The sequence below is a fragment of the Lithobates pipiens genome, unplaced genomic scaffold (genome assembly GCF_037356315.1).
Source record: "Lithobates pipiens isolate NorthernLeopardFrog02 unplaced genomic scaffold, aLitPip1_a1.2 Scaffold_16, whole genome shotgun sequence".
Lineage (NCBI taxonomy): Eukaryota > Metazoa > Chordata > Amphibia > Anura > Ranidae > Lithobates > Lithobates pipiens.
The window spans coordinates 448,085,032-448,106,000 of NW_027507748.1; the positions used below are offsets into that span (position 1 = coordinate 448,085,032).

Sequence of the window (20,969 nt, forward strand, 5' to 3'; positions counted from 1 at the left end):
ACATACAGCACTGACAGCAGCTCCGTGACATACAGCGCTGACAGCAGCTCCGTGACATACAGCGCTGACAGCAGCACCGTGACATACAGCGCTGACAGCAGCTCCGTGACATACAGCGCTGACAGCAGCTCCGTGACATACAGCGCTGACAGCAGCTCCGTGACATACAGCGCTGACAGCAGCTCCGTGACATACAGCGCTGACAGCAGCTCCGTGACATACAGCGCTGACAGCAGCTCCGTGACATACAGCGCTGACAGCAGCTCCGTGACATACAGCGCTGACAGCAGCTCCGTGACATACAGCGCTGACAGCAGCTCCGTGACATACAGCGCTGACAGCAGCTCCGTGACATACAGCGCTGACAGCAGCTCCGTGACATACAGCGCTGACAGCAGCTCCGTGACATACAGCGCTGACAGCAGCACCGTGACATACAGCGCTGACAGCAGCTCCGTGACATACAGCGCTGACAGCAGCTCCGTGACATACAGCGCTGACAGCAGCTCCGTGACATACAGCACTGACAGCAGCTCCGTGACATACAGCGCTGACAGCAGCTCCGTGACATACAGCGCTGACAGCAGCACCGTGACATACAGCGCTGACAGCAGCTCCGTGACATACAGCGCTGACAGCAGCTCCGTGACATACAGCGCTGACAGCAGCTCCGTGACATACAGCGCTGACAGCAGCTCCGTGACATACAGCGCTGACAGCAGCTCCGTGACATACAGCGCTGACAGCAGCTCCGTGACATACAGCGCTGACAGCAGCTCCGTGACATACAGCGCTGACAGCAGCTCCGTGACATACAGCGCTGACAGCAGCTCCGTGACATACAGCGCTGACAGCAGCACCGTAAGCAGCCCCAGGAGGAAGTCAGCACAGCACAGGGATGGTGTGATCCCCTCATAATAAGAACCCCCAGGAGGAAGTCAGCACAGCACAGGGATGGTGGGAGCCCCTCATAATAAGAACACCCAGGAGGAAGTCAGCACAGCACAGGGATGGTGGGAACCCCTCATAATAAGCAGCCCCAGTAGAAATATGACACCGCTCAACCTCTTCAAAGAGGAGGGTAGGGGCATATAGTACGGTGTGCTTTTTTGGGTCAGGGAAGTGAGCCAAATGAATTAAGAAGGTCTGTGTGCTTGATTCCAAAAATTGTTTATAGACATATACATGGTCTACTGATCACATGTGTTGAATTCCTCCGAGATCCATGCCTCATTCATTTTTAGAAATGTGAGGTAGTTAACACTGTGGTGAGCTAGGCGAGTACGCTTATCGGTCACAATCCCCCCTGCTGCGCTGAACGTCCTTTCGGACAGGACACTGGATGAGGGGCAAGCCAACAGTTCGATTGCAAATTGGGCAAGCTCTGGCCAGAGGTCAAGCCTGCCCACCCAGTAGTCTAGGGGTTCATCACTCCTCAGAGCGTCCACATCGGCCGTTAACCCAATGTAGTCGGACACCTGACGGTCTAGGCGTTCCCTGATGCTGGATCCGGATGACACCTGTCGATGGGTCGGCTGAAAGAATGACCTCATATCCGAAGTCACCAACACATCTTCAAACCGGCCTCTTCTTGCAGGCGCTGTTGGATTGGTACCCGCAAATCCTTCTCTGGGAGTGGGAATTGCTCCTCTGCCAGCGCACGCAAAAGCAGAATGCAGCATTTCTCGAAGCAAGGCCTGGAAGTGCTGCATTCTGACAGCCCTCTGCGACGGCGGTAACATTTCCGCCATTTTGTGTTTGTACCGGGGGTCTAAGTACGTTGCCACCCAGTACTGGTCCTTGACCCTCATGCTTTTTATACGGGGGTCCCTATTAAAACACTGGAGCATGAAGGCCCCCATTTGCACTAAAGTGGAAGCGGTGTGGTGGCCTGGCTCCTGCTCATCATCCAGGATAATGTCGTCCTCTTCATTCTCCTCTCCCCATCCTCGCACAACAGGGATCCCAGAAAGGTTTAAAGCATGCTCTTCTTGCTCCTGCTCATCCGCCCCGGCACCATCCTCCTCTGACTCCTCATCAGACTCCTGTTGTTGACTTGTCTCAGATAGAGTAGCCCCCCCTGGGAATTCATCCAGCATTGCGACTTCCTCATCTTCCCGCTCCTGCTCCTCCACAGCCTGATCAATGACACGACGCAATGCACGCTCCAGAAAGAAGGCATAAGGTACCATGTCACTGATGGCGCCATGGCTGCGACTGACCAGTTTGGTGATCTCCTCAAATGGCCGCAGAAGTCTGCATGTGTCGCGCATGAGCAGCCACTGGCGCGGTGAAAAAAAACCCAGCTCCCCAGAACCGTTTCTTTCGCAGAGTTCATACAGGTAGACGTTAACTGCACGTTTCTGCTGGAGCAGCCTATCAAGCATATAGAAGGTTGAGTTCCATCGCGTCGGGCAATCGCAAATAAGACGTCTGACCGGCAGATGGTGTCGCCGCTGAATGTCAGCAAGGCGAGCCATGGCCGTGTAAGATCTTCTGAAATGGGCCGAGATTTTCCTTGCCTGCCGCAAGATGTCCTGGACCCCAGGGTATTTGACAAGGAATCGCTGCACGACCAAGTTTAAGACGTGTGCCATGCACGGCACGTGCGTGATTTTGCCCTGTTTCAATGCGCTAAGCAGATTGGCACCGTTGTCACACACCACTTTACCAACTGTCAAATTGAGCGGTGTTAGCCACTCATCTGCCTGTGAACGCAAAGCTGAAAGGAGTGCCGGGCCAGTGTGGCTCTTTGCTTCCAGGCACAACAGACGCAGCACGGCATGGCAACGTCTCACCTGGCATGTGGAATAGGTTCTGGGGAGCTTGGGCGGTGCAGTGGAAGAGACGCTAGCAGCGGAAAAGGAGGAGGCAGCTGAGGAGGAGAGGGAGGAGGATGGAGTAGGAGGAGGAGAAGAAGAGTCAGGCCTGCATGCAATCCGTGGCGGTAAAACCAAATCTACACGGGTGCCACGGGTTACATGCTTGACGGCCGTCAGAAGGTTCACCCAGTGGGCAGTAAAACTGATATACCTTCCCTGCCCGTGTTTGCTAGACCACGTGTCTGTGGTCAGATGTATCTTGGCACCGACACTGTGTGCCAGAGATACATTCACTTGCCGCTGAACATGGCCATATAGCTCTGGGATGCCCTTCTCTGAGAAATACTTCCTTCCTGGGACCTTCCATTGTGGTGTTCCAATGGCCACAAATTTGCGAAAGGCCTCCGAGTCCACCAGTTTATATGGCAGTAGTTGGCGGGCTATGAGTTCTGACAAGCCAGCCGCCAACCGTTGGGCAAGAGGGTTATCCGGCGTCATCATTTTTTTACGCTCAAACATTAGGCCCACGGAAGCCTGCCTTTTTGCAGAAAAATGTGAGCTTGGCGTGATGGAAGGTGGAGTGGAGGACAATTGTGAGGAGAGAGGAGAAGGAGAAGTAGAAGACGAGGCTGGACGGTGAGAGCCTGCAGTGTGGCTTTGTGTGTTCCGTTGCTCCCACTGGGCTCGGTGATGGCTGCTCATGTGCCTTCTTAAGGCGGTCGTCCCTAGGTGAGTATTGGGCTTACCGCGACTAACGCGTTGACTGCAAAGATTGCAGATGGCAACGCTATTGTCAGCAGCGGACACGTTAAAAAAAGCCCACACTGCGGAGCCATGTGCCGGTGTCCTGGGAGCGCCAGATGTGACCGTACATGGTCGATGACTCGCTCCTGATACATTTGCAGTCTGCTTTGTCCCTGCTGTGCAATGTAAGTCATTGCTGCTTCTCCTCCCTATCTGCTGGTCCATATCTCCCTCTGAACTCCCCTCCTCTTCCTCTCTTGTGGGCACCCACGTGACATCACTAGACACGTCATCATCAACGTCACCTTCCCCACCGCTATAAGTAGAGTAGGCAGCAACACCGGGGACCAACCTCCTCCTTGGGCTGATCTGGGTACTGGCGTCAGACTGCTGAGTAGCGCTTGTTGCTACCTCCTCTTCCTGATCCAATACCAAGAGTGGCTGCGCATCAGAAATGTCCTCTTGATATGGATCGGAAAATAATTCCAGTGACTCAAGCGGAAGGTATGTGGTGGTGGTGGTGGTGGTCGTGTTGTTGGTGGTAGTGTCTTTGGGGGTGCACATAGCAGAGAGTGAAGAAGAGGGTGCAGATCGAGAGGATGAGGAGGGTGCAGAAGAGTAAGGCTGAGCGAGCCACTCAACCAAGTCTGGTGCATCCTTTAAAGTAATTGAACGCACCTTCTGCAACTTCCCACTTTGGCTCAAGCCTGTTGCTCCTGCCCTACCCCTACCACCCCTGCGGAAGGGCCTGCCTCTTCCTCTGCATGTCATTTTTTAAATGACCCTGTGACAAAACTCTTAGTCCCTATACCGCTGAAGGACTGCTGCAGTATAGGTGAGCGGTCAGCAGTGGTGCACGTCAACCCTATCTATTGTGGACCTATAGCGGTCCTTACAGAACAGCAGACTGTACCGCACTCAAGCCTATGTACCGTAGCACCCTATACCAAGTTACCAGTCCTTATAAGAACTTTTGTGGACCAAGCAGGTTGTGTATTAGTGTTTAGCAGACTGTACGTCAGTCCCTATACCGCTGAAGGACTGCTGCAGTATAGGGCAGCGGTCAGCAGTGGTGCACGTCAACCCTATCTATTGTGGACCGATAGCGGTCCTTACAGAACAGCAGACTGTACCGCACTCAAGCCTATGTACCGTAGCACCCTATACCAAGTTACCAGTCCTTATAAGAACTTTTGTGGACCAAGCAGGTTGTGTATTAGTGTTTAGCAGACTGTACGTCAGTCCCTATACCGCTGAAGGACTGCTGCAGTATAGGGCAGCGGTCAGCAGTGGTGCACGTCAACCCTATCTATTGTGGACCGATAGCGGTCCTTACAGAACAGCAGACTGTACCGCACTCAAGCCTATGTACCGTAGCACCCTATACCAAGTTACCAGTCCTTATAAGAACTTTTGTGGAACAAGCAGGTTGTGTGTTAGTGATTAGCAGACTGTACGTCAGTCCCTATACCAATGAAGGACTGCTGCAGTATAGGGCAGCGGTCAGCAGTAGTGCACGGCAACCCTATGTATTGTGGACCGATAGCGGTCCTTACAGAACAGCAGACTGTACTGCACTCAGGCCTATGTACCGTAGCACCCTATACCAAGTTACCAGTCCTTATAAGAACTTTTGTGGACCAAGCAGGTTGTGTGTTAGTGTTTAGCAGACTGTGCGTCAGTCCCTATACCGCTGAAGGACTGCTGCAGTATAGGGCAGCGGTCAGCAGTAGTGCACGGCAACCCTATGTATTGTGGACCGATAGCGGTCCTTACAGAACAGCAGACTGTAACGCACTCAGGCCTATGTACCGTAGCACCCTATACCAAGTTACCAGTCCTTATAAGAACTTTTGTGGACCAAGCAGGTTGTGTGTTAGTGATTAGCAGACTGTACGTCAGTCCCTATACCAATGAAGGACTGCTGCAGTATAGGGCAGCGGTCAGCAGTAGTGCACGGCAACCCTATGTATTGTGGACCGATAGCGGTCCTTACAGAACAGCAGACTGTAACGCACTCAGGCCTATGTACCGTAGCACCCTATACCAAGTTACCAGTCCTTATAAAAACTTTTGTGGACCAAGCAGGTTGTGTGTTAGTGTTTAGCAGACTGTGCGTCAGTCCCTATACCGCTGAAGGACTGCTGCAGTATAGGGCAGCGGTCAGCAGTGGTGCACGTCAACCCTATCTATTGTGGACCGATAGCGGTCCTTACAGAACAGCAGACTGTACCGCACTCAAGCCTATGTACCGTAGCACCCTATACCAAGTTACCAGTCCTTATAAGAACTTTTGTGGACCAAGCAGGTTGTGTATTAGTGTTTAGCAGACTGTACGTCAGTCCCTATACCGCTGAAGGACTGCTGCAGTATAGGGCAGCGGTCAGCAGTGGTGCACGTCAACCCTATGTATTGTGGACCGATAGCGGTCCTTACAGAACAGCAGACTGTAACGCACTCAGGCCTATGTACCGTAGCACCCTATACCAAGTTACCAGTCCTTATAAGAACTTTTGTGGACCAAGCAGGTTGTGTGTTAGTGATTAGCAGACTGTACGTCAGTCCCTATACCAATGAAGGACTGCTGCAGTATAGGGCAGCGGTCAGCAGTAGTGCACGGCAACCCTATGTATTGTGGACCGATAGCGGTCCTTACAGAACAGCAGACTGTACTGCACTCAGGCCTATGTACCGTAGCACCCTATACCAAGTTACCAGTCCTTATAAAAACTTTTGTGGACCAAGCAGGTTGTGTGTTAGTGTTTAGCAGACTGTGCGTCAGTCCCTATACCGCTGAAGGACTGCTGCAGTATAGGGCAGCGGTCAGCAGTAGTGCACGGCAACCCTATGTATTGTGGACCGATAGCGGTCCTTACAGAACAGCAGACTGTAACGCACTCAGGCCTATGTACCGTAGCACCCTATACCAAGTTACCAGTCCTTATAAGAACTTTTGTGGACCAAGCAGGTTGTGTGTTAGTGATTAGCAGACTGTACGTCAGTCCCTATACCAATGAAGGACTGCTGCAGTATAGGGCAGCGGTCAGCAGTAGTGCACGGCAACCCTATGTATTGTGGACCGATAGCGGTCCTTACAGAACAGCAGACTGTACCGCACCCAAGCCTATGTACCGTAGCACCCTAGACAGACCAAGTTACCAGTCCTGATAAAGAGCTTTGTGGAACAAGTGAGTTGTGAATGATTAGCAGACTGCAGCAGAAGGGCAGCAGTCAAGTATAATATTCTTTCTATATTTGGAAGAAAGAATATTATACGTGTACAAGCCTATTACCGTACCACTGATACCAGTCCTGAAAAGAACCTTTGTGGAACTAATAGTAACAGCAAGTCTTTAAAATTATCCTCACTGCCTGACACACTGCTTCCTGCCTGTCCCTATACAAATTGGCAAAAAAGAGTAGGCTGGAACGATTAGCTGGAACAGCTCTTTTGTGGACCTGATAGTAACAGCTAATGATGATGATGATGATGATGATGAAGAAAGACTAATCTGGCTGAGCTGTCCCTAAAATAGCAGCATACAGCGCTCTGTCCCTTTATCTAAACTGACAAAAGAAACTCAGGCTGCTGACCTAACACCTATACCAGTCCTGAAAAGAACTTTTGTGTACCAAATAGCTAGCGTTTTCTCTGTCCCTACTCCACACAGGATCCTTTCCCTACAGTGACAGAAGAAAGAATGTAAAATGGCCACCGGATCGGGTGTATTTATAGGTTAGGGGGAATGTCCAAGTGTCCATGAGCTGTCATGTCTCAATTGGTTGTCCTGTAACACATGATAAACGTGTCACGAAAGGTTAAAGTTCTTGTATACATTAAACACGTAAGTCCGCCGGGGCGAACGACGGAAAAAGGCGTTCGAACCCGCGGACGGCGAAAGTCGGAAATTCGCCGCGAAACGACCGCCGGGCGAACCGTTCGGCCATCACTATTCAGGGTGCTCTAAAGGTCACATTTAAACCTCAGCTTGAAATCTGACCTTAAACCCTTGCTTTCCCTTGCCTTTATGTTTTGTTCTTTAATAGCTTTAATATCCACAGAGTTACATTACTTGTCATGAGACAGGGTTAGCTGTTATTTCGTATGATATAATCATACATAGACATTTTGTTTTCCTGAAGGACCAACATAGCAGACCATTTCCCGTAGATCTTTATTTATCTGTAAAAGTCATATTTAGTTTCTTATTTTTTTTTTTTTATCTGAGCTCCTTGCCGTAGGCAAATGTGCAGTGACATACTTTGCTAAAGTTATATACAGGTTTTAAGCTGATCGTATATAAAGATTTATTGATGATTGCAAATAATGTGTAGGAATGAGATTCGTTTTCAGCAATTCAATGCGTTTGAGGCAAATCTTTTGGGTTTGAGAGTTGCGGTTCTGTGAAATGTTTGTACAGATTCACCAGGGAGAATTAAAAAAAATGAAATGCAATGCATGACTTTGAACAGTTAGGCAGCAGGCCTCACTGTAGAAATGGGGAAGGGGGTACAGAGCAACCAGGGTATTAGTGTATTGGAAGCTGCTGTAGGGAAGGGATACAGAAAGCTGACAAACTGCATAGGGAGAAATTAGGGTCAGTTACAAAACTGCACTTTTTTGTATTTAATTTTATTTTGTGGTTGATTTAAAATCAGCAGTCCCTTTTAGCTTTAGACATATCTTTCATTTTTTAATTTATTTGGGGATTGTATTGTTTTTTTTTCTTTTTAATTTTCAAAAGGACTTTTATTTTAGACTAAACTGCTTTGTTTAGCAAGGCTTCTGATGAAAAAAAAGAACATCCAGTTCCAGCACCCGATAACGCAGCAGCTGTAAAGAGTAGCCTCTGTTTCCTCAGAGGGATATTACAACATACTACCACTGTTCTATGCAGCACATAGCACATTTATCCCAATAGTATAGGTCCTTGACTCAGATGGAGAAATATCTCACCAAATCATGACACAAAAATGCTGCCAAGATGACTTGTCAAAAGTGATGATCAGAGCTCAGCTTCTTCAGATGTGGAGGGGGATGCTAACCATGTCAGATTGTCTCAACCTATTTGAAATGCTTAATACCCAGTATACAAGATGCAGTAGATGTCATTACTAAAGGTATCTGGGTCCTACATCAAGATATACTTGTTCAAGAACAAAAACTGTAGGAAATGGAATCCAGGGTCATGGTTCTGGAAGGGGAATTGAATATACTAAAAACAAATTGACAGAAATGTCCAAGCACCATGCTCTATTGGTGGAGAGAATTGATGATCTAGTGCAGGGGTGTCAAACTCAATTTCATCATGGACCGCATCAGCAGGGCTGCTGTTAGAAATCACGGGGCCCCGTACAGCCTACCTGACAGATGGCCAGAGAACCCCTGTGAATGAGCCTTTAAATTTTTTAATATTTTTTTACATATTTTTTTTCAACACTGTTGGGGGGCTTTGGTGCAATATCAGGAGTCTAAACATCTTAACATCTCACCGTTGAAACAGAGAATGGAATTGAGGACACAGATTCTTCAATTCCTTTCTCTGTAACCTCAGCTGCACTAAAGATGAATGAACAGGACACCAAGGCTCCTGTTTATTCATAAACTGAAGCAGAGTAGACGCAGTTTACTATGCTCAGTTATCAATGGACAAAGGAGTGATCTGTACAAATTGCTCACTGTGTCCATTCATAAAAGGAAGGGGTCGGTAAATTATTTATTTACCTGCCCCTTCCCCCGCTCTCAGTCCTAACACATCCCCCCAGGTTCCCACAGTGCCCGGGTCTAAAAAACGGTGCTAGTTTAGACATTCAAACATATTAGCCACATAGACTACAAAAGAAGGGGGACTACTCCAGAATGTATCAATCTAAGAGGTATTAATGTTTGTTTACGTAACTAACCTCATACCATTATAGTGTAGTAGGTTTAAACAATTTAATGAACACAAGGAAACAAACCCTAATACAGGGTACTCACATTTATAAAGTGCGTCTTGTGCACCACTCTGTTGCCAGCAATAACCAATAAGATTAGATACTGGAAAGGTATGGGGGTGATGTGCATTTCTTCCTATGGCAGGTAGACTGCTCCTCATGCCGTCCTGTCCCCTCCCCAATGCGTATTCGATACAGGGAATTCGTATCTACTTCAGGGGGAATCCACGCCCTTATATTTTTTATATATTTTTTTATTTATTATTTATTGCCACTTCACCAATGGTCAATATTTTTGTGTTTCTATGTTATACATACATTTGGTATACCATTATTGGGTGTATAGTGCATATTACATAGCACAGCACTTTTCAATTCATTTATTTTACAATTTGTTCTGATTTTAGCTGCTGTTTCTTATATTGATCCTATTACTTTTTACATATTTTTATATTTTTGATGAGATCATATTTATAGCACGGTGTAGTATTTCCTCAGAACATGTGTACTTGCATGTCTAAACGTAGGAGGCATAGTATCAATCTCAAAGTTTAAGAGTACCAGTCCTCTGGAATGGTTAAAAATGTTGGATATTCTATCATTTTCTGTTTTTTGAGCAATGGTCACCAGGGCAAATACAGAGGTACCCTACCCAACAGAGACACAGACAGCAATAACTCTATCCAACAACAAGACAAAACAAAACAAAAAAAGATAGAGGTACGCTATAATGCAAAAAATTTAGACATCCCTTTCTAAAATATTGGTGAGGTTTAATTCCTCCAGATCTGGCAATATTTTTTCTGTTCATATATAAGATTGAAAAATGTACACAAGTATATAAGTCCTTCTTTTATCTTTTTCTCCTTTTTTTTACTTAATTTACTTCCAACAAATTGGATTACTTAGAAAAAAACAAAACAGTATGGGATAGAGCCATAACATTTTTATTCCTTGCGATATTCTTGAGTGATCCTGCTGTGGTTTATATTACACAAAACATTTGAAATTAATTTGAAAAAAATAAATAATCAGTTGTCCCACGGTTGGGTACTTAATAAGAATGTGGCTCATATAAGGCATGTTTCACTGAGCAAACGCAGCTTGCTTTCAGGTACATTCCGCATTGCATTTGAGATCAGATTGAGACACTTCTGAGATTATTCAGTGTGTTGACAGATGCATTTGACCTCCTTCTAAACTGCATCAACCTTCTTCAAGAAGTTTTGGCATTCCCACTGACTTTTATGGGTAGAGAAACGGTTTTGACTCAAACATAAGCCTATGCACACAGACCCTAAAGAGGTTTTTTTCAAGATAAAATAAAAACTGACTTATTTGTCTTCATTGATTAGGAGTGCATTGCTGCCATTTTTTATTTTTTTTGCTTCTACTAATAAAACTTTTATAACATTCTTTCTCAGTGTTACTTTGATGGAGTTAGAGGTTAAAAACACTCTTTAAATTATAATTAAATAATAATTATTAATATTCAAATCACACCTCTCCCTGGCTGGGAAAAACAAGCAGAAAAGATCAATAGAACATGTGTTATACGAAAAAAAACAAAACAGGGAATCTATAAATATCAAAGAAATAGAACATAAATATCTAGGGTATCCTGTTGTTAAACAGTTATTGTACATCACAGCAAGGGTCATATTGCTTAAAGCTAGTCTGAAATGTCTGGAGATGCATCACTAGTTTAAGCTGTGTGATATGAATTGTTATTGCACTTTACATTAAGGGTCAGTTTGCTACAGTTTGTTTTAAATATAAAAATGCCATGTGGTGAATTTAAACTTTGTCCTTATAATAGTGAGATGATTAGTATGTTAAGCTGCTGAGGAAAGTTTTTTTTCACTAACAACATATGATATTTAGGCAGCAAGATGTGAAAAGAGAAAATTGTCCTCAGTGGATGATTCTCCAAGAATAGTTTTCTATTTGTGGTCCTCAAAACAATCAGATCTGATTATTTGATGAGACCACTGTACCAAAGGCATGCTCACAACAATACGTTATCATGGGAAAGATGCAAAGGTAGCAGGCCATGACAACCCTACATTTAGTTTTTCGAATATAATGGACTGTTAGGGTCCTCTAATTGTCTGTCGGTACACCAATTAAAGATGAACTTCATACAATCAGCTAAATTAACAGTTGAAACACACATAAACCAGTTATTATTTTGTTGTTCATTTTTTGTTTCTTTTTTTTTACCATTCACATTTAACTCCTTTATAATAGCGTGTCAAACTAATTCTGAATGCCTGATCACAATTTTGACGTGTGTTATTATCAAAGAAGAATTGGGCCAAAATAGTAAAACAAAAAAAAACAAAAAACAAAAAAACAAAAAACAAAAAAATATGTATATATATACATATATAAATATATATATATATATATATATATATATATATATTTTTTTTTTTTCTCTTTTCACATTTCTATCTCTTGCTATTAGCATAACCTACCACTACAGAAAAAACAAACATGTATTCTCCTGTTCCTGACAATCACAGCGATACTATGTACAATATGTATATGTTATTTGTTGTTCGTACCCATAGTAGGGTCCAGAAACAATGGTGTACTTTGACACTAACAGACAATAATACTAACTAAAAGAAAAAACTACATTCCCTGATTGTGAACTCTAACCCTAACCTTGACACTGACTTAGATCTAACCCTGGCACTGACTTAGGTCAAACCCTGATCTACCTACTTTTGCATGCATATGTGTGGCCTCACAGATGAAGACCAACTCCAGACACAGATGAAGATGAAGACCCAGTGGTTAAATATACAATTTAAAGTATTTTGTTATATCTGTTCAAGTGCAAAAAATCTTTTGATCCTTCTGTATGCTGCATTCTTATCAGTTACAGTGTTTCCAGTTCTCTCTGTGGACCACAAAACACTATCCTGTCCTTATATTATGGAGAGCGAAAGCAGTACTAGTTTTTATGATAAATAGTAAAATGTTATGTTTTACGTAAACTTAATACTATATGTTGTTGGCATTGCATAAGAATAGATTGAAAAAAGTGCTAAGAATAATGTCACCCAGTTGTAGATTTAGACTAGGGGTGCATGGGCAATTAAATCTCTTTGAGAGATTTTATCTCTTGGCTACCACATTTGCAGCACCCTGGAAACAATGTGCTGCCAATAAGATGATTGTCAACAAGTAGTTAAATCTCTCAATGGTGAAGAGGTTTAATTATCCGTGTAACACTAGTTTTGTTAATTTTTTTTAGCTTTGTGTAGTTTCTTAAAGGAAACCTTTGATGGAAATACAAGGCTGCCATTATGGGCTGTAAGAATAATTTTTGCCATATTGCTATATTTATAAATTCAGAGTGAACTCCAGGCAATGTTTCAAGAAGTACCTAAACCTGAGCTCCAGGAAAACATCTAAATACAAAGATAATAATATGTATTGAAGTTGTTTTACCTGCCAAAAGATTTTCATTTCTGCCCATCCAATCCTGCTATGTACACAGCTTTACTACACAGCTCTGCTCTGCTTGTCAAGGGAACAGACCTAGAATTATTTAAATTTTTTTGTTTTATTCTTATGAATTTAAAGGATAAGTTTACTTTTGGAGTAAGTAACATGTAGCATGCTCCAATGCCCCCCCCCCTCTCCACTGCGCCTAGTATCACATTCAAAAGTGGTGTGGTTGTATGTGGCTCTGTCCATACAGCCGCCAAATTGATTCACAGCAGGCCATTAATGAAGAAACTGCAAGCTCCGTCTACCACCATGGCAGTTGTATTTCTCAGTGGACTGTGAGTCCATTGACCATTGACACTTCCTCCACCTTTCAAAAAGGAAACCTACAAAAAGTTCCGGGTAAGAAAACTGGTGTCTGAAGGAGTCTTAAACATGCATAGGCTACTAAGCTAGTCAAAAAACAGCAAGGAAGGGGTGCGTGTTGTCAGTTCTCCATGACAATTGTTGCTGTGAAAAGCCTTGCACCTAAATTGGTGGACAACAAATAAAAAGAAAGGAATTTACAGCTTTGTGAAGAATCCCATTAAAGCCTAAGTTCTTAATTTTGTTTTAGAAAAATACATCTTAAAACTTAGGGTACTGAATAATCTTATCTGGCAAAGTCTTTCTGCTTTAATTGCAAATATGCTCAAGCATACAGTGGTGTGAAAAAGTGTTTGCCCCCTTCCTCATTTCCTGTTCCTTTGCATGTTTGTCACACTTACCGTATATACTCGAGTATAAGCCGAGATTTTCAGCCTCTTTTTTGAGGCTGAAAGTGCCCCCCTCGGCTTATACTCGAGTCATCGCTGTCTGCCCGCTCGATCAGCGTGTCGAGCAGACAGACAGCGGCCATTCTATCATTCAAAAGCCGCGCCTCCGGCTCCGCCTTCGCCTGTGATAGGCGGAACACTGAATTTCCCAGCAGCCTGTGTTCCGCCTATCACGGACATCGTATCATCCTCGTACTACGGACGAGGATGATACGATGTACGTGATAGGCGGAACACAGGCTGCTGGGAAATTCAGTGTTCCGCCTATCACAGGCGAAGGCGGCGGCGCAGCTTTTGAATTTTACAATGGCCGCCGAGGCGCCGACGAAGAGGGCACGGGACGGAGGCAAGGCAAGGCACGGCACGGGACGGGACGGGACGGGACGGAGGCAAGGCACGGCGGCGAGGCACGGAGGCAAGGAGGCAAGGCACGGGACGGAGGCTCGGGACAAAGGCTCGGGACACAGGTAGGCTGGACACACACACACACACACACACACACACACACACACACACACACACACACACACACACACACACACACGGATGGATACACACACACACAGGGATGGATGGATGGATGGAGACACACACACACAGGGATGGATGGATGGATGGATGGAGACACACACACACAGGGATGGATGGATGGATGGACACACACACACACAGGGATGGATGGACGGACACACAGGGATGGACGGACACACAGGGATGGACGGACACACACACAGGGATGGACAGGCATGTCTTACCCTCGGCTTATACACGAGTCAATAAGTTTGCCAGTTTTTTGGGGGGTAAATTGGGGGCCTCGGCTTATATTCGGGTCGGCCTATACTCGAGTATATACGGTAAGTGTTTCGGAACATCAAACCAATTTAAACAATAGTCAAGGACAACACAAGTAAACACAAAATGCAATTTGTAAATGAAGGTGTTTATTATTAAAGGTGAAAAAAAATCCAAACCATCATGGCCCTGTGTGAAAAAAGTGATTGCCCCCCTTGTTAAAACATACTATAACTGTGGTTGTCCACACCTGAGTTCAATTTCTCTAGCCACACCCAGGCCTGATTATTGCCACACCTGTTCACAATCAAGGCATCACTTAAATAGGAGCTGCTTGACACAGTAAGGTCCACCAGAAGATCCTTAAAAGCTGCACATCATGCCGAGACCCAAAGAAATTCAGGAACAATTGAGAAAGAAAGTAATTGAGATCTATCAGTCTGGAAAGGGTTATAAAGCCATTTCCAAAGCTTTGGGAATCCAGCGAACCACAGTGAGAGCCATTATCCACAAATGGCGAAGACATGGAACAGTGGTGAACCTTCCCAGGAGTGGCCGGCCGCCCAAAATTACCCCAAGAGCGCAGCGACGACTCATCCAAGAGGTCACAAAAGACTCCACAACAACGTCCAAGGAACTGCAGGCCTCACTTGCCTCAGTTAAGGTCAGCGTTCATGCCTCCACCATCAGGAAAAGACTGGGCAAAAATGGCCTGCATGGCAGAGTTCCAAGGAGAAAACCACTGCTGAGCAAAAAGAACATCAAAGCTCGTCTCAATTTCTCCACAACACATCTTGATGATCCCCAAGACATTTGGGACAACATTCTGTGGACCGATGAGACAAAAGTGGAACTCTTTGGAAGGTGTGTGTCCAAGTATATCTGGCGTAGAAGGAACACTGCATTTCATAAAAAGAACATTATACCAACAGTAAAATATGGTGGTGGTAGTGTGATGGTCTGGGGCTGTTTTGCTGCTTCAGGACCTGGAAGACTTGCCGTGATAAAAGGAACTATGAATTCTGCTGTCTACCAAGAGATCCTGAAGGAGAATGTCCGACCATCTGTTCGTGTACTCAAGCTGAAACAAACTTGGGTTCTGCAGCAGGACAATGATCCTAAACACACCAGCAAGTCCACCACCGAATGGCTGAAGAAAAACAAAATGAAGACTTTGGAGTGGCCTAGCCAAAGTCCTGACCTGAATCCTATTGAGATGTTGTGGTATGAGCTTAAAAAGGCCGTTCATGCTCGAAAACCCTCTAATGTAACTGAATTAGGACAATTCTGCAAAGATGGGTGGGCCAAAATTCCTCCAGGACGCTGTAAAAGCCTCATTGCACGTTATCGCAAACGCTTGGTTGCAGTTGTTGCTGCTAAGGGTGGCCCAACCAGTTATTAGGTTTAGAGGGCAATCACTTTTTTTGTTGCATTTTGTGTTTACTTGTGTTGTCCTTGACTATTGTTTAAATTGGTTTGATGTTCCGAAACACGTAAGTGTGATAAACATGCAAAGGAACAGGAAATGAGGAAGGGGGCAAACACTTTTTCACACCACTGTATGTGGCTTACTTCAGAGAAGGACCAATGCTCTCTGTGTGGAAGAAATAGTCTCTCTACGCTGGTCTAACAAACCCTCTGCTGAATTAAAGCTAGGCAACCAGTAAGGAACATGAGCTTTACTGATTGCCTAGTTATAGTTCTGACTAAAGGGTTAATGTCAGACTTCTACAGAGAGATCCCTGCTTTCACACAGACCTCTGCTCTCAGCCTGTATACAGCTGCAGACTTTGCCAAAGATACTTGTAATTATTTGCATGAAAAATAAGACTATGAATAATTAGTATTTTTCATACCCTGAATTTAACCCACTGATGCTGGCCACATGCAAAAATGCGGCCTCTTGGCAGGTGGGCCTTGGCACTGAGTGGCCCCATATTTGTGTGAATTGGTGTTATACAGCTGTGTTGAGAGCGCGCGCCCTGAGCGCTCCCGGCAGTTACTGGTGGCTAACGGAAAGCTGACAATCGCTGCTTGGGATCTGGAGCTTTGCAATCTGGAGCTTTCCGATCATGTGACCGCTATGACAGCCAATCACGGAGGTCACATGACCATAAACCCCACTTCTGACATCCTAAACCCCTTAAAGAGCTGGGTGGTGCTGGCACAAAGGGGTTAAAACTGGACTTCAGGAATATCCCCATCGGTCAACTTTTGCCTCTCTCCCCCAACTAATCACTGAGTTAGTTAAAAAGAAGAACTAAGCTAAAACATTCTTTAGGTGTCCACATTACTGCCTGGTTGACACTGACACTTTTTATTGGCTATCTAACAGCAGGGTCCTCTCAGAATTCACAAGAATGTAGTGTTGGGGCACAGACTTCAGCACTGGATCTACCATACGTCACTCCCAGAATTTATGAGTTAAGAGAAATATAAAAAAAGTTCTTAAGATATTTCATTTTTTAACAATCGCTGATTAGGTCAAAGGGAGTGGGAAGGTGAGATGGAAGAGATCTCTAAGATCTCTAAGACGGGCTTCACTGTTTTTCTGTTGTGCAACGTACTGCTGAGTTTGTCTGTAAAACCAGAAACCAAGTTCAACTTTATTTAAGATTTTTATATTTCCATTTACCTCACAGAAAAAAGAGCAAGAATCTCTTGGACGAAAGCCCATCAACACATATGGTGGAGGAAGAATTACTTACACACCAAACATTTCAAAAGACCTGTCTTCATCAGTCATCTCAAACGCTGCTCCCTTACACATTAAAGCTGTGGAAGAAAAGTGTCCTGAAACTAAAAAGACTTACAACAGTGTCAGCAAGATTGACAAGATGTCTCGGATAGTCTTTCCAGTCATGTTTGGAACTTTCAACTTGGTTTACTGGGCTACATATTTGAACAGGGAACCTGTGATCAAGGGCGCTGCGGCGTCCAAATCCTCCCCAGTGTTGCCAATACATATCTAAGCCATATCCTTGCAATGGACTATACCAATGAAAATTGTACAGTTTGGCTTGGACATTTGTTTATTTTTACTCTATGTGTGGAGCATTTCATTTACTTTTTGCTTCAATAGTTGCTAGCTACATTTATGTTTTTATTTTACCTCATATTTGCAAGAGAAGCTTACTAAAACACCAAAAAGCTTTTAAAATAACATTTCATTTTGAATAATAAATACATTTGGGATGACATATAAAAGCTTGAGGAAAAAAAAGGGGCCTGTGTTACAGAAAGAATCTAGCCAAATTCAACCTATTTATGGTGCATGTTAGAATAAAGGAAGAGGTTGTTATATTTATTTTATTTGATTGCAATATTTTCTTAAAACTGATGATTAAGATGTAGTAGACTGCATTGGCCCTTTTAGCACTATAATTGAGCTTAAAAATATAAATCGGGAAGCCAAAATAGGTTAAGGGATATCTTAAAAAAAATGCAATAACCCAGAGCAACCAGTCAAATTTTTAAACAGAAGATATTTAAAATGAAGTAGGCACAGTGGGAAGCAATATTATCCCTATCCTTTATTTTTTATTTTTTGTCATAATGCGGCAGCTAACATAAAATTGGATGTGCTGGTATATAAATATAAAACGTATCCTGTTTGTTTGGGTACGTTAATGGTAGATTTAGTTATGTGTCTAAATCTCACTTCTCTCTGAAGCCTGATCTGTGTTTGGATTACACTCCAGAGACTACTGACAGGTAGTGAGGAAGTAATGTGATGCCTCTTCCCTGCATGTTTTAACTTTTTTCCCCTAACAAATGCCCGCAAACGTTTGTGGCTCTTTCTTATTGACATGGATGGGTATCTTTCAGCAGGCTTTGCAACAGGCGCAAAGCTAACCTCCCCCTTAAGATGCAATAGGCAGTGGACAGGGATGTTTACATGCCCAGGTCATGATGCATCATTATGCAAACATCCCTGTTTCCCCGTCCGCTGCCTATTGCAGCTTAAGGGGGGGACAGAAACATGGCTCAACTACACATTTGTTGCCGCCCCTCAAACGCAAATCTAAATAAGGCCTTGCAGTTCTGAATGCTAGTAGTTTTTGATTTGTTGTAAAATTTTCCATTTTGGTTTAGTGATTCTAAAATAAGCCAGTGAGCCCTTACCTTTCCTTGCACTATTTGTGGAATACACCCAGGATGCACTGAATATGTTGGGTTAAAACAGGATTTTCTGATGGTTTGATTGTTCCTAAAGCCTGAATAATTTCAATGATTTGTAAAGGCCTTACTTTTAGCAGAAGCCTGCAAAAAAAAAAAAAAAAAAAACATTGAGCCCCAACAGCCCCAAGTTTTCAGCAGACTGTTCGTTCGTCGTGTGTGGTCAAGTCCGTTCATGCTAATTTTGAACGGACTGTTTGTCAAACTGTTTGACGAACCTAGTTGGGCGGACAGTCCGCCCGTGTGTACGCGGCCTCAATGTTTTTAATAACCAAGTTTAATGAAGGAGCAAACTTATCAAACCTGTATCAGCAAATTTTTGCTCAAGGGGGTCAAGTGAAGATCAAATGCACCTTTCAATGAATTCTGAATGATCTCAGAAATGTCCTAAATTGATGTCAAGCTGACGACATCGACACAAACCCAAACCTGTCAACGCAGGCCTTAAATGCGTCATGATGGGATTGATTTACTAAAAGCAAATAGGGTGCTACAAAACACATCAATAAAGTGAAAAACTTTTTTGGGCCAAAAAATAATGTACGTCCGTTTTAAATATGTAGAGATGAAAACAACAGTCCCAATCAGAGGTTGCGTGCACCGTTGTGTGATGAAAAGTGTCAGAAAACGTATATGTTCACCACGTGGGCCATCACCAGAAGCTGAGTGGACTCTTACTGGAATGTTACTATTAGCGTGGCTGAATTTTGTTTATTTTGTTGATTGCACAGTGTGTCTGACTGTCTCAGAGAGCAGTTTTTCTTGCACGTGATTGCATGGTAGACGTTAGACGCACTTCACCTCATTTACTGAGCTAAGGGACAATTCCCTTGCAAAGTAAAAATTATCTTGTAAAGTGAACAGCCTATTTGATTATAGTAAATCAAAAGCTCTATGAATATCTGCTACATCTGCTTAATAGGATTGTTATATAATTGGTTATGCCAGCAATTTATTGTATCTTGTAAGATCTTTTATGTATCTTAGTGTGAGCAACAATAGACTCTAAGTAGCCAGCAAACTATTGCATGCACATATTGATGCAGGTTAGATCTAGAAATATACTTATGTGCTCCATCAATGCAAAATATCTTTAAAGCGATTTTACAACTATGATTTCAATCTCTTTCTACTGCCTTCTAAAAATTGTAGTTATTACAATGTTTTTTGCTGCAAAAGTATAGTTTCTTATAGTATGTATACAGAAGCCTTCAGGTATGCTCATTTATTGTGTATAAACATAGGTTGTCACTAACAATAACTTATTTACAGATAATGCAACAGCAATTATTTACTTGCATAAACAAATGCTCATCATTAGAACAGGTTCATTAGCTCAAGGCTGTAAAGCTGTAGATAGTACATTTTTTGAATATTAATGCTTTTATGGAAACAGTTAAATACACAGTTTAAATACCCACCCTATCTGCTGCCACGTATATGTATACGTGGTTGGCAAGAGGTTAAACAGTTTCAACTGTGTACTTATTTATTTGCCATGAGTTCAGCTTTAACTACTAACTCCAAAGGTATACAAATGCTTTCCCTTAACAAGAAAAATAGCCAATATCTTTCCTTTCTAAAATAGATTGAAATTACACAGTGTAACCAATATATATTTCTGCTGACTCAAAAAAAAAAATCATCATGTTTATATTTTTTCTATTAAAAACCAGCACAGAGTTGGTTGCCCTTTTGTGGTCTCAGGCTGTTAAAATGAAAAAAATAAATCCAACTATGCTGAAGAATTTTTCAGTCAGTTCGATCTCTGTTATTTAGCTCATTTAGACATACTCGTCTATATTGTCAGAATTTGGAGGTTTGAAGTGAATTTCCACTTTTGCAGTTACATTTGAGAAAACCCCACTTTATGTTTGTGTTCTCATTCACACAGTATTAAAAAAATAAATTAAAAAATTATATATATATATATATATATATATATATATATATATATATATATATATATATATATATATATATATATATATATATATATATATATATACAGTGGGGGTTATTTATGAAAGGCAAATCCACTGTGCACTACAAGCGCACTTGAAAGTGCACTGAAAGTGCAATTTGAAGTGCAGTCACTGTAGATCTGAAGGGGACATGTAAGAAAAATAAAAAAACTAAATTTTAGCTTGCACATGATTGTATGATAAAATCAGCAGAGCTTCCCCTCATTTCAGATCTTCCCCTCAGATCTACA

General features: G+C 43.2%; 1 protein-coding gene across 1 annotated transcript in view; it reads left to right on the plus strand.

Moving 5' to 3' along the window:
• GABRA5 (gamma-aminobutyric acid type A receptor subunit alpha5) overlaps positions 1-20,502 on the plus strand; it is a 344,050-nt gene extending 323,548 nt beyond the window's left edge. The window contains exon 10 of the mRNA XM_077482775.1: positions 17,218-20,502. Coding sequence (XP_077338901.1) covers positions 17,218-17,547 — 330 coding nt within the window. The 3' untranslated portion in view covers positions 17,548-20,502. The remainder of the gene's footprint in view (positions 1-17,217) is intronic.
• Positions 20,503-20,969: the final 467 nt, after the last annotated feature.